At 44.9% G+C, this 13,413-nt stretch overlaps 1 protein-coding gene across 1 annotated transcript in view; it reads left to right on the top strand.

Moving 5' to 3' along the window:
- The first annotated feature begins 10,083 nt into the window (after positions 1-10,083).
- CLSTN2 (calsyntenin 2) overlaps positions 10,084-13,413 on the top strand; it is a 570,678-nt gene continuing 567,348 nt past the window's right edge. The window contains exon 1 of the mRNA XM_019747346.2: positions 10,084-10,431. Within this exon, the coding sequence (XP_019602905.2) occupies positions 10,320-10,431 (112 nt within the window). The 5' untranslated portion in view covers positions 10,084-10,319. The remainder of the gene's footprint in view (positions 10,432-13,413) is intronic.

Raw genomic sequence — 13,413 nt, forward strand, 5'->3', positions numbered from 1 at the left:
CCAAAATTGACATTGCTCTTGTTATTTTATACTGTAAATATGTTTATATTTAAAAAGATATTTATCAATAATTTTGCCCTCCCCCCATTTGTCTTAGTTTTCTATTGCTGCTGTAACAAACTGACACAAACTTAGTGGCTTGGACAACACAAATTTATTCTCTTACAGTTTTATGGTTCAGAATTCCAAAATGGGTCTCACTGGCGCCCACATAAAGGTGGTGACAGAGATGCATTCCTTTCGGGAAGCTGTAGGGAGAATCTATTCCCTTGCCCTTTCCAGCTTCTGAAAGGTGTCCACATTCCTTGGCTTGTGTCTGTCTTCCTCCATCTTCAAAGTCAGTATGTTGGGCCAAGTCTTTCTCATGCTGCCATCTCTCTGACCTCCTCTTCTGCCTTCCTCTTCCACATTTAAGGGTATTGTGATTACGCTGGGCCCACTCAATAATCTCCCTATTTTAAAATCAGCTGAGGGGCAACTTAGTTCCATCAGCTACCTTAATTCTCTTTTGCCATATAAGGTAACACATTCACACATTCAAGGATTTGGATGTGGAAGTCTTAGTGGGGTCATTATTCTGCCTACCACACCATTGCTTCTCACAACTCAAAGTTTCCATCTGGGATTATTTCCCTATTCCTTTGTATTTTCTGTTAATGAGAGTAATTTTGGTGAAAGTTTTTCTTTCTTTCTTTCCTTTCTTTCTTTTTTCTTTCTTCCTTCCTTTCTTTCTTTCTTTCTTCTTTTTTTTTTTTGTTTTTTGTTTTTTTGTATGAAAATGGCTCTATTTTACTTTCATTGTTGAAAGACAATTTTGCTGGACATAGAACTATAACTTGACAATTCTTTTCTTTCAGCATTTTGTATTTTGACTCCTACTGTTGCTACAGAAAAGTCAGCCTCAAATTGCTTTTTTGATTAAGTTTTCTTCTATCTTCCTATTCTCCTTAATTATTTGGAAGTTATTTGTCTATATCTGATCTTTAACTGCTTACCTTTACAATTGTAACAAGAGCATTTGGTGAACAAAGTCTAAAAGTAATACATATCTCTACTCTCCTTTTGAACAACACACGAAGCCTAGACTATTTTAATTCTCATCTTTCCATTCTAGTTTCCATCTTATTTTTGCTCAGTATTTTGTTACTATTTTGTTTATATACCACTCATATTACTCAATATTTTATTATTTTTATTTGATCATCTAAATCTTGTTTAGATTTATCCATGTGTTTTGTATTGGTCACTATTTCTTCTTTCATCTTAAAGTTTCCTTCTGGGAGGGCCTGTTGGTAAACTAGCACTGGGTATCCAAAAGTGTCTTTATTTCATATTTACTCCCAGATAACAGCTGAGCTATTTAAATAATTGATCAATTACAGGCATGTTTTAAGCACTTTGAAACTACAGGCAGCTGATTAATTTCTATGAAGAGTTTAATAGAAGCCCTAATCTCTGTAAGGTACAAAGTTTCATATTCATGTATATGAGCTGTGGTATATAAATCCTCAAAGTCCTTGATCATTGTGTAGTTGCTCTTTGAAAAATCCTCTCTCTCTCTCTCTCTCTCTCTCTCTCTCTCTCTCTCTCTCTCTCTCTCTCTCTCCAGTAGCTTCAGTATTAAATGAAACTTTTGACCAATTTTAGGGAAATGTATTTGGTTTGGATTTTAGTAGTCTGATTTAAGAGTATTCATCTCTGAACTCTAAATCCAAAAATAGCTTGATATTCTTTACAATCAAGTCAGTTTCCAAAATTCAGTTGTTCATGGACTAAAGCAGGAATGGAGCCATACTTTGCCATTTAGGCAAGACATTGGGTTTTTGATGTCCTTCAATTCCTGTGCAAGCAAGTACATACCGTTTATCATGTGCCATCCACTCAACACCGCTTTTTGACATTCCCGATATTGTAGAATATCGTGTGAAGGTGATATAATATATACTGTCCCCTTTGGACGCATGATTCACTACACATAACCATGCCGACCTGGAAACCATTCTTAAATACCGAGAAATTGAAAGACATAAAACTTTAAAATTACTTAGGTGAAATGATTTCCTTGGAGCAGTCTGGCAAGTCAGCTTGTCACCCTCAGCCTGGAAGCCTGTGAAAGAAGGAGAGCAGACAGGGGTAGACTCTCTCTCTCAATTGGGAAAGCAAATGAATGTTTATGCTTTCATTTCTCTTCACAAAGACCTCTCCATTGTGCTGTTTGTGTGGAAGGCAATTCCCGACTCCTACTCCTGTTAGCTCCAGGCGTTTTGGCACTGGTGTTTGTACACTTATTAACCCTCATTATGTAACTGGACATGATGCAGTAAAAGGGCTCTGGAGGGGACTCAGAAGACCTAGCATCTATCCCAGGATGTGTGACCTTACACCAGGGATGTAGCCTTTCTTTCCTTCCAGTTCCTCATGTACAAAATGAAAGCTATAACTGCACTACTGACCTCTTAAGATACTCTCACTTTCTACCGTTATCCCCACCAGTAAGAATTTTCTAACAAGATGCTAAAGCTTCATGAAAATATCAGTTCTAGATTTTCATAAGAAGAGTGTGCATGTAAGTGGTTCTTCAATACAATGTTTGGTGAAACAGTCAACAAAAGAATGATGCAGGAAAAAAAATGTTCTGTTGAGGGAAGGTAAACCATTCATTCACTCAATAACTATCTAGCATCCATGTACCAGGCACATTAGTCCCTCCTCTCCTCACGTCTAGGGAAGAGACAAGCAAAATGAGCAAGGAAATTCATAGGAAAATATCAGCAAGGAGTGACTGCAGAGAATTAAAAAGAGAGCAATGTTATAGAGAGTAACTAGGAGGCCTCTCTAGAGAGGTGACACTTAAGATGACACCTGAATGTCGTGTGATGGTCAGAAGGCAGTACAATCCCAAGAAGTGTTTCAGCCCTAAGGCAGAAAAGAGCTTGGTATGTTCAAAGGACCAAGAGGCCTGTGGACAAGGAGAGAGTGGCCCGCGAAGCAAGCAGGAGCAGATCAAGTAGGGCTTTGTGACTTAGACAAAAACGTTTTTCTTTTATTTCAAGTGTGATACAAAGCCTCTTGTGTTTTAAGATAAACATGTGCTGGGGAGTTAGAAGACATCTATTGGAGGTAGGCCTGAGTGAGTCAGGTGGGGATGAGCGGGAGGGGCTGTAGGTAGGTGTATTAGTTTACTAAGGCTTCCCTAACAAAACATCACAGACTGGATGGCTTACACAATTTGTTTTCTTTAAGTTATGGAGGCTAGATGTCTGAGATCAAGGGGTTGGCAAGACTGGTTTCTCTGAGGCTTCTCTTCTTGACTTATAGATGGCTGCTTTCTCCCTGTGTGTTCACATAGTCTTCCCTCTGTTACATGCGTGTGTCCTAATTTCCTTGTCTTATGAGGATACTAGACATATTGAATTAGGGCCCATCCTAAAGACTTCATTTTAACTTAATAATCTCTCTAAAGACCTATCTCCAAATACAGTCACATTCTGAGGTATTGGGGTTAGGACTTCAATATATGAATTTGGTGTGTGTGTGTGCAATTCAATCCATGACAGTAGAGGACAGAGCGTAAGCAATGGCAGAGAAAAAGATTGGCACATTGCCTTTTGATGGACAGGGAAGACAGCACCCTGGCTGGAGCATAGTTTACACAGAATGGAGTCACAGGAAGTCAGGTTATCCATGAAAGTGGAGGCCAGGCTGGTGAGAGTCTTGAATCCTGCTTACGGAATTTCAACTCTCTGCTATAAGGCATGGGAGCCTTGGAAAGCATCTGAGCGGTGGGGGAGAGCTGAGTATTGATGATGAAATGGTTGTGTGAAGGCCATGCAGGAGAGGCTGGGGACAAAGTGCAGCTGGGGGTTTGGGACTCAAATCAGAGACAGAAAGGAACAAAAGGAGGAAGGAACATTCCCAGGGAAGCACTGCCAATCATGATTTTAGGCAGCAGCGAGACAGCACTTGATCCTGGGAAATCGTGGAAGCATGCCGAAAATCCAAGACTGCTGTGCAACACTTGTACTGGAATTACGGTCGGGGTGATTCAGGGTACCCACTGTTCTCTATCCAAACTCTGCCCCTACAGTCATGATGGAGGCTGGACACATGATCTCACTTGGCTGGAAAAACAGGACTTCAGAGCCAGACAGACCTCAGTGCAAATCCCAGCTCCTTCATTTATAGCAGACATTTGATCAAACATTATTCTGGGTGTTCCTGTGAGAGTGTTTCTGGATGAAATTAACATTTGAATTGATAGACTGAGTAAAGCCAATGGCCCTCCCTAATGTGAGTGTTCCTTATCCAATCAGTTGAAGGCTTGAGTAGAATAAAAAGGCTGACCCTCCTAGAGTAGGAGAGAATTCCTTTTGCCTGACTGTCTTTGAACTGGGACATTGGCCTTTTTCCTGCCTTTGGGTGTGAATTGAAATATCACCTATTCCTGGGTCTCAAGGCTGCCAGCCTTTGGAGTGGAGCTGTACCATTGATTGTCCTGGGTCTAGGACCCTGACAGATCTAGGGACTTGTCAGCCTCCATAATTGCATGAGCCAATCTGCTATCTATCTGTCTGTCTGTCTGTCTGTCTGTCTGTCTGTCTCTCTCTCTCTCTCCATCCATCCATCATCTACCTATCTGTCATCTACCTATCTATCGAGATATCAATACACAGATATGTATATCCCTATCTATTTCTATATATCTATATATCTCTCTATAGATGTTCTATTCTGTTTCTCTGGAGAACCCTGACTAATGCACAGTGTAACTTAATCTCTTGATCCTTGGTTTCCCCAGGAATCTAATGGGAGTAATAAATCACCTTTCAGAGCTGTTGAAGAACGAAATGAGGCAGGCAATGTGTATAATATTTGGCTCATGGTAGCTGCTCAATAAATGGCACGTTCCTTCTCACCCCCTTAGTGGAACGAAGCCCTGAAATGACAGAGCAGATAGATTTAGGTACTCACAGCACATCTGAACTGCTCTGGCAGGGCATGTGGGCTGATGTTTCTCGTCACAGAATTGGCAAAGGTGCTGGTGGGGCTGGAGCTTGTGTGATTTCCTGTGTGTCTCTATCATTCCACATTTTGTCTGCATAGAACATACCAACTACCAGACAGGAAAAGGTCAGGAAAAAGGCCACAAAAAACCAGTGTGGCTGTAGGTAAATTTCGACTGTTACTATCAATGGCTCTATTAACTGTTTCTACCATCTGGTAGGGAAAGAAGTCAACTCTTTACAATTCATTTAACCTGCCCTGTTAAAAACAGCCCTGTTACATTAGTGCCAATTTATAGACGAGGAGACTAAGGATCAAACAGAGTAAATAGCTTTCTTGAGTTAGAAAATGGTAGAGCTGGGTTTGGAACCTACGTTTGTCTGATTCTAGAAATCATTTTCTTTCCACGAATCTCTACTGGTTCCTTATAATGGCTTCTATAAGTCTCAGCATTTGAGCTACAAAATAGGACTAATTACACATGACTCATCTCCATATACTTCCCTTTTCCTGTCTTTGTTATAGGGAACAAATAAGTGTGTTCGAGTTATTCTTGATGAGTTATATAAACCACCCCAAAACTTAGTAGCATAAACAATCATTTTTTTACACTCATGGATTCTGTGGGTCAGCAATTTGGGTAGGGTAAAGTGAGAATGGCTTATCTCTCAGTTTCTTGATGTCAGAGGCTCAGCTGGGAAGATCTAAACTGTAGGTGACACAAAAGCTAGGAAATGGAATTATCTGGAGGTTCTGGGATGATTCAAATGTTGCACTCAGGAGGGGCTGTTAATGCATCTACATGGCTTGGGATCCTCCCATCATGGCGACGCAGGGTAGTTAGACTTTGTATGTGGAGACTCCTGGCTCCAAAAGTGAGCATCCCAGTGAGCAAGGCAGAAGCTGCATCGCTTTTATGATCTAGTCTGGGAAGTCACATAACATCATTTCCGCTTAATTCTATTGGTAGAAGCAGTCACGGGCCTGCTTAAATTCAAGGATAGGAGAGAGAGTTCCCATCTCTGGGAGAAGTGTCACTGAATTTTATGACTTTTTTTTTTTTTTTTTAACCACTCCAGGGCGTAAAGATCCAAAGAAAATATAGGAGACTGTACGGGAATAATTCCTTGCTATAATCAATGACATCTTTGTTTTCAGTCAGGGTATTCTGCCTTCCAAGAATAGAACAGTCATGTCTAAACATTGTTGAACATAAACTAGATTTGATTGTGAACAAGCTTTCTTGTTTTTTCCTGAAGAGAAATGTCGAAACTTTAAAAACCTCTTTGGCAGAAGCACCAAAACATCTGAGAGCAATGTTGAAAATTCTGTAACCTGTCCTGTTGCTTGTGGCTCATGAAAACCTGGCTTTGTCTGCCAATGTGGGTAGTGGGGGTGTCAGTAAAAGACTCCAAGTTCTTTAAGAATTGGCTTTTCAACCTTTCTTTTAAAGTTAAGTACTTTGAGTTGAATTAAATTTGTGTCATGTAGAAAGCCTCAGTTTAATTTTCTTTTTTAAAATAAGTTTCTATAAGTTGGTATAATTTATTTATTTTCTTTATTTATCCATTTTAAATTATTCAGGGACTGCGTTCTGGTGTTTTACTGGGCAAAGCATTAATGGCCCTGGTGAAAATGAGGTGGAATGGCTATATTTTTGTCAGGCTTGTTCCTGTTAGATTCTATTTTTTGGAACAGGAGAGTTATTTATTTAAAACTATTGACCCAAATAAATCGTTTCAGATTCATTTCTGCATCACCAGGTAGGGCCCTTTAAACTTGGGCCTTAAAGCGACCAAGGCCTTACATCATTCTGCTCACCATTTTTTTGAGCAAAGGCTTTAAAGGAACATGTGAGTCAAGTGAGTCAAGAATAAGGGGTGCAGCCTCGACAAATTCAGAAGTTTATATTACTACTTTGATGACAATGGCTTATTTAAATGGTCATTATTCAGAGGTGGTAGTGGATGAAGAGTTACAAAAAATTAAATCTCCCAAGAGACCTTTACTGATTTGAGAATATTTTTTGTTTCTTACTTACCCTGCAAGCTTCTTTCAAAACCATGATGTGTAGGAAAAAGATGGAATTTGGAATTAGGCAGACATGAATTTATATTCTGCACAATTATGTGAATGCAGATAACTTATTCAACCTTTCTGAGTCAATAATTTGTGTATAATAAAATTGGGAAAATAACTGTTGTTGCAAGGATTACATGAAGTATGGAATATAAAAGCCCCAAAGCCTGGCACTGAGTGAAGGGAGACACATTAGCTGTCAGTTGTTTTACCCACTTTTTGCAACCTCGGTGGACCAGGAGAAGCAGAGGGCATGGCAGTTCTCCACACAGATGACGTGGTCTTGAAGATCTTGTTCCTGAGTATTTCCAAAGCTGAACTTAACTACTTTCATCTCTTCTAAGCCAGGTTGTTGGTGCCTTTCTCCCAAACAAAACAAATTGAGTTCTGACTGGCATTTCAGAGACTTGGAAAGTAAGGATAAGAAGGAGGCATTTTTACATTTACTGGACATTGATTATGTGCCGGGCAACATACTGAGTGTTTCACCTGCATTTTCTCATTTACTTCTGATAATGACCTTATGGAGAAAGTATACTGCTCCTTCATCATCCACCCTAAAACACAGTGGCTTAATGCAACACTACTTATTATTATTCATGAGTCAGTTGGGCAGCTCTTATGTGGGGCATGCTCGGTTGATCTCATCTGGGCTTGCTCACATGTCTGTGGTCAGCTGGTGGGTTAACTGGTGCGGTCCAAACTAGGACGGCCTTGGCTGGCTGGGACAGCTCAGCTCTACCTGACGTGGTTTCTTACCCTCTTGCATGTTACCTGGGGCTCATTCTCATGGTGGCGGCAGGGGTCCAATAGAGGAAAAGGAAGCATGCATGTTACTGTCCTACTGGCCAAAGCCAGTCATATGGCCAAGCTCTGAGTTAGGGTGGGAGAGCACATCCAAAGGGAATGGATACAGGGAGGCATGAACAAATGGAGGCTATTAGTGCACTTGATCTTCCACAACAGATATCCTCCTTACCTCCATTTGTAGAGGAGGCGATGGAGGCCCACAATGCTGTGTCTCTTAGGCATTAGCCTGCCCCCTAGTGTCTCCTTCTCTTGTGTTCTTTCCTGGTCGTCTATTACATGAGGTGGGAATGTTTTCCAATCAGCTGTATTGTCCCCTCTCCCATTATTTGGTGTGCATTTGAAATTTCATATAAAATTTTTGGGACTAACCAGTTGGTCCTAATATAATCCAATAGCATGACATCAGGGGACAGTGCAGGTAAGTCGGTAAGTCTACTGATTAGAGAAAATGAAGGGGAGGCAGATACAGAATCGGATTGACCATAAATGAAAGAAAACGATACAAATATATTTCTCTATTTGCCAGTTTCCCCGATTTTGCCTGGGTCAGCTTCCCCTTCTTCATGCCATCCTTTCTGAATTTTTGTAACAAGTCTGAAAAAGGCAAGGTCCTGGTGTTGGCCTGGAGCATTGACTAGCTCTTTGACTTTGGGCAAGGAAGTTACCTAACTTCCCTAAGCCTCCATTTTCTCATGTGTGCAATGAAAATCAATAGCACAGATGTTGGTTCTGTGGGTTAAAGGAGACCTGCAGGTGAAATGCCTTGCATGGTCTGAGCTGTCGTGATCCACAGCCATCCCCCAAGCACCTCCTGGTGCCTGGAAATACAGAAGAGTTGGTCTTTACAACTTCAGTGGCTCCAGGTGAGCTGCCAGGGTAGTGCAGAGAGGCTGAGCAGCATGAGGGCTGTTAATGGATTTTATGGCTTTGTTGAATACCCCAAATTACAGTTATTAATTACAAAATGCTGTTCAGACACTGTTGCAATTATATATTTTGTTAATTGATTTGTATAGGCTCATATCTAGCAACATAAAAAATATGCGTCACCATAACACTTACAAAGCATTGTAATTGCCTTTTATGTCCTCTCCAGCTTGCTTTTTAAATGGGAACAAAGGCTGTGGGGAGAGGAGAGACAACTCTCCTTGGTCTTGGTCTCTGTCTAATCCCGCATCCAGTGGCAGGGTGGTACCTCTCTAGGTGCTCAGTAAATGTGTAGACTCAATCAATAAATATCTTGTTTGTTTGTATTTATCTTATTTCCTTATCTATTCCTTATGAACCCTGAGCTCTGTGTGATATTGGTATTACATATATGAAAAATGGTTAAGGATTTATTCTGAGCGGCTAGTTCATGTTTATTGAGTCACTTTAGGAACCTTTTGTGGCCTGGGGGTGGTGGGGACCATCAAGACTTGCTTAGCCCCTGCACTCAGGGAACTGGCATTACTCAATGGCATGAAATGTTACAAGGCATGAGGTTAGGTGGTCTGGTCTTAAGATGTGTGGAGTGACACCATAAAGGTGGTAACTTCTGGCCTGGGCACCATACCGCGGGAAGTTTATATGTGGTCCCCACTGCAGCTTCAGCAGGCATAGTACCTCTAGTTTGTCTTTTCGGATCTGGTCCCATCAGCTTCTAAGAGCCTTGGCTGCCCCTGCTTCTTCAAGATCGTGCGGTGTCCGGCCATTGCCCTCCAGGTCCGCGGGGATTTGCCCTGCCCTACAACTCAGAGCAGCACTCGCGTTTTCCAGCTCTCGCGTGTGCCTGGCGCCCTCCCCAGACCAGGAGGCAGAGCGTCCAGAGACCCCGCCAAAGGCAGGACCCGCAGCGACGCCAGTCACCCTCGAGACCCCCTCCCTCCCCATGCAAGGATCTCAGCTCCAAGGGCGTGGCAGGGCCTGATCCCCTGAGCCCACGCGGACTATGCTCAGGCCCCAAGTGACCACTTTCTGAGGGAGCCGACCATCCCCGGAGGCAGTTATTTGGAGAGCCGGAGCAGGGGTGCGGGCCGGAGGGGCCCCCGCAGCCTCCCACCAGGGCCCCCCGGAGCCGAGTCCTGACTGGAACAGGAGGACCGGAGCGGGAGGAGGGCGGAGGAAAGTTGGGGGTCTGGGCCCGGGAGCGCGGAAGCCGGGGCCGGTGTCCGCGTCTCATGAATATGCAGGAGCCACCTCCCTCCCTCCGTGACGTCACGGGCCGTCCCGGGGTGAGCGCCGGAGCCGCTCCGGGTCCGCGCCAGTGAGCGCGGCTGCTGCTGGAGAGCGAACGGCGCGGCGCTGGTACCGGAGGCCGAGCGCGTCGGCGCCCGAAGCGCACGCAGCGGGCAAGGCGAGGCGGCCTGCGGCCCGGCGGGCACCGGGAGGCGCAGCCGGCTTGGGAAGTAGGCGGCAGCGGCAGCTGGCTGGCGGCGGCGAAGAAGATGCTGCCTGGGAGGCTCTGCTGGGTGCCGCTCCTGCTGGCGCTGGGCGTGGGGAGCGGCAGCGGCGGCGGCGGCGGGGGCAGCCGGCGGCGCCGCCTCCTCGCGGCTAAAGGTGGGTGCTGGGGAAGTTTCCTTCTCTCTGAGGAGGGTGACGGGGCAGGCTTGAGGGTGCAAGCGGCGGGGACCGGCTGGATGTGCTCGCCCTCCCTTGCCGCAACCTCGTTGGCCTCCGTGCGCCTGGGTTCCCCGAAGTGAGCGCTCTGCGTGCGGATTCAGAGAGGTTCCACCTACAGACGCCGCTCCAATCCCTGGGAGGGATTCAGGGACGGAGGAGCGAGGTTTGGGGAGTCCGGACAACTTTGGGGGCTGTCTGTGCTGGGGTGGGGGCGTAGTGGGGGCGTCGCAGGCTCTGGCCCGAGAACGGCTCTAGCAGGGCGCTGGCGCTGGCGCGGGGAGGAGAGGCAGTTGTCTGCTCCCGCCGGGAGGGAGGGATCAGTGGCGGTGCCTTCAAAGGAGGGAACAGAGCGGGTCTCCCAGCTCGGGGCTGGGGTGGAAACTTGCAGGCTCCGCGGGAGGCCCCCCTGGCTTGCCTCAGGCTTCTCCAGGGCGGATCTTGCTCCCCTGGGAACGCGCGCCCTCCGGGTGAGCCCGGAGTCTGGTAGAAGTGCGGCTTGTGACGCTCCGCTCTGCCTCTCGGAATCCGCTCCTGCTCAGGCGGGCAGAGGAGCCTAACCTGGCGCCCCTCCCCCGCCCACCCTATTAGGTAGGCGACCTTGATCTCCCCACCTCTCCAGCTCCGAAAAAGCAAGATCCTGGTGAATGTCTGGCGCTGTCAGGAACTAGGCTGGAGAGCCGCGGACTTTGACAGCTGCCTGGGAGAGCGGGGGGGAAGCGCTGGGGTGGGGGTGCCTGGAGCTGGAGGGCGGATCTGAAACAGAAGGTCACGTGCTTGCAGGACCTCGTAGGGAGAGGCAAGGGAGGAGCAGAAAAGGGGTGGGTGGTGGTGGGCGCGGGGGAGGCAGTGCAGAGCTGGGCTGGAGCGCCCAGCTTAGTGGTAACTTGTTGATTTTCTGCGCTGTTGACAGGAGGGCGTGTGTTTGGTTTTGAGGGCTGTGGCCAAATCTGCCAGGTAACGTGGTCATTGGTTTCTTGTCTGACCCTTATCCGAGGACGAAGGGGTTTGCACCTGTAGGCAAAGAGGCTCCCTATTAGAGGCAACATGATTTGCAAGCTGGCTTTGAGCTACAGTTTAGCAGTCAGGGACGGAATGTATCCCAGGTTTAATTACTCTTTGGAGGATGGGGAGAGTGAGAGGCAGACCGTTAGCCGACTCTGGGCCTCGGGAATATCTCTCTTGCAGCTCGAGAGTGATAAATTTGAGAAGAGAGTTTCTGTTTAGCCTGTAATCTTTATTTTTTTTGGTGACATGGTTTTGAAACTCTTTTATAAGCAGACATCCTATTTCTTTTCAGCAAATTTCCTCCCCTGGTGTATACTTGAGAGGCGATTTCTTTTTTGGGGAAGACAAAGAAAAACTCACTATGAAAATATCTCAAACATAGCGTGGTAAAGGAGTCGCTGATAGGAAGGGGTCATTGTGAGAGACTGTTATTTGGTGAAAACAAGAATAAAAAACAATGAACGTCCAAACCTTTGCCCTCCTTCCTCAATGTAGACAGTTTGTTAAACAGGCAAAATATATATATTTGAAGTGTTTCCATCACTTTGTAGCAGAGCAAATGGCATATATATATATATATATATATATATATATATGCAGATGCCTACAAACAGGGGAGGTCACAACAAGTGAAGAAAGGGGAAAAACTTGTTTGGAAAGAAGACCTGGTGTGTGTATGCATTGCGGTATTTTCAGGTCAGAATGAAAAGCTTTGTAGAGATAAGAGAAGATAGAAAAGAAAAAAACATCCGGGCTCTCAATGATTCACATTTATGTGAATAATTACGTTCATTGTAAGCAACACTTTTCATGTTCTCACTTAGAATATGTTCGTTTTGTGGTGACAAGCCATTTGTCTTACCAGTGTAAAAAGTTGATGGACCCTGCATACTGAGTTGCTGTCTGACTCCCCACTATTCTTTGTTCTTTCCCCTTATAACCACTAGGGGGCTGCAAAGAGCGCTGTTAGCATTTTTTTTAACAGACAAATGTGTAATATTTGATCAAAACAGAAACGTTTATTATGACACTTTAGTTGGTATTTACAGAACTGACTTTCCTTATTACAATGCACTTGAATTTTCTCACATGATGTCTGAGAACATTTGAGATAATAAAGATATGGTTCGTGTATAATGCACCATGCCACCGACTTTGCCATTTCTAGGGTTCATATCATTATTAGTCCCATCACTCACAAAGAGAAAAGTCAGGAAAGCTTGTGAAGAAGATTGAACAAAAAATAGCTTTCTTCTTCTATACAATTCTGTATTCATGTGTAGAAGAAAATTGGGAGTGTGGCGTCAAGCTGCCTGACAGAGTTGAATGCACCCTCTGGACAACTGTCTGAAAGCGCATCCTCTCAGCCTTGGGCTCATGTAAGATGTCGTGTCGTGGTGCACAGCTTGTTCTGCCTTTGTGTTCCTTGCTTCTTGCTGTAGGGAACTGAGTAGCTAATCCTGACAACTGTTTAGAGTTTTCACAGACTTACTGCATTTTCATTGTAAACACATTGCTGATTTTGGAACTAATGCAGTAGCCAGACAGTTATTATAACCCCTTCTCTTTACTCTCCCATATCTCGGGAGACAAACACTTCTTGGATTCTTTGAAAAGAGCAGCTCCCATGCACATGTTTTATGAACAAAGCTGGGACGGTTTCGTGGACCCAAGGGGTCTCTGGGACAGAGAAAGACATGTCTTATCCCAGGGAAAGAAGACAATGCAATCTAGACAAACATCTTAAGGTTCGTGCTAGGTTTAGTGATGATGGGAGGTCTCGGGTCTCAAAGACCTGGTACACAGTCCCTTTGCAGTTTTCAACATCCAGGCGTGGGTCGTTCAGGACAATACTTGAGTAGAGACCGTCAGTTGTAGTGCCCACCTGTGTGCCCAGAGCCTGGCTCAGTGCTC

Source organism: Rhinolophus sinicus, linkage group LG10 (assembly GCF_036562045.2).
Source record: "Rhinolophus sinicus isolate RSC01 linkage group LG10, ASM3656204v1, whole genome shotgun sequence".
Classification (NCBI taxonomy): domain Eukaryota; kingdom Metazoa; phylum Chordata; class Mammalia; order Chiroptera; family Rhinolophidae; genus Rhinolophus; species Rhinolophus sinicus.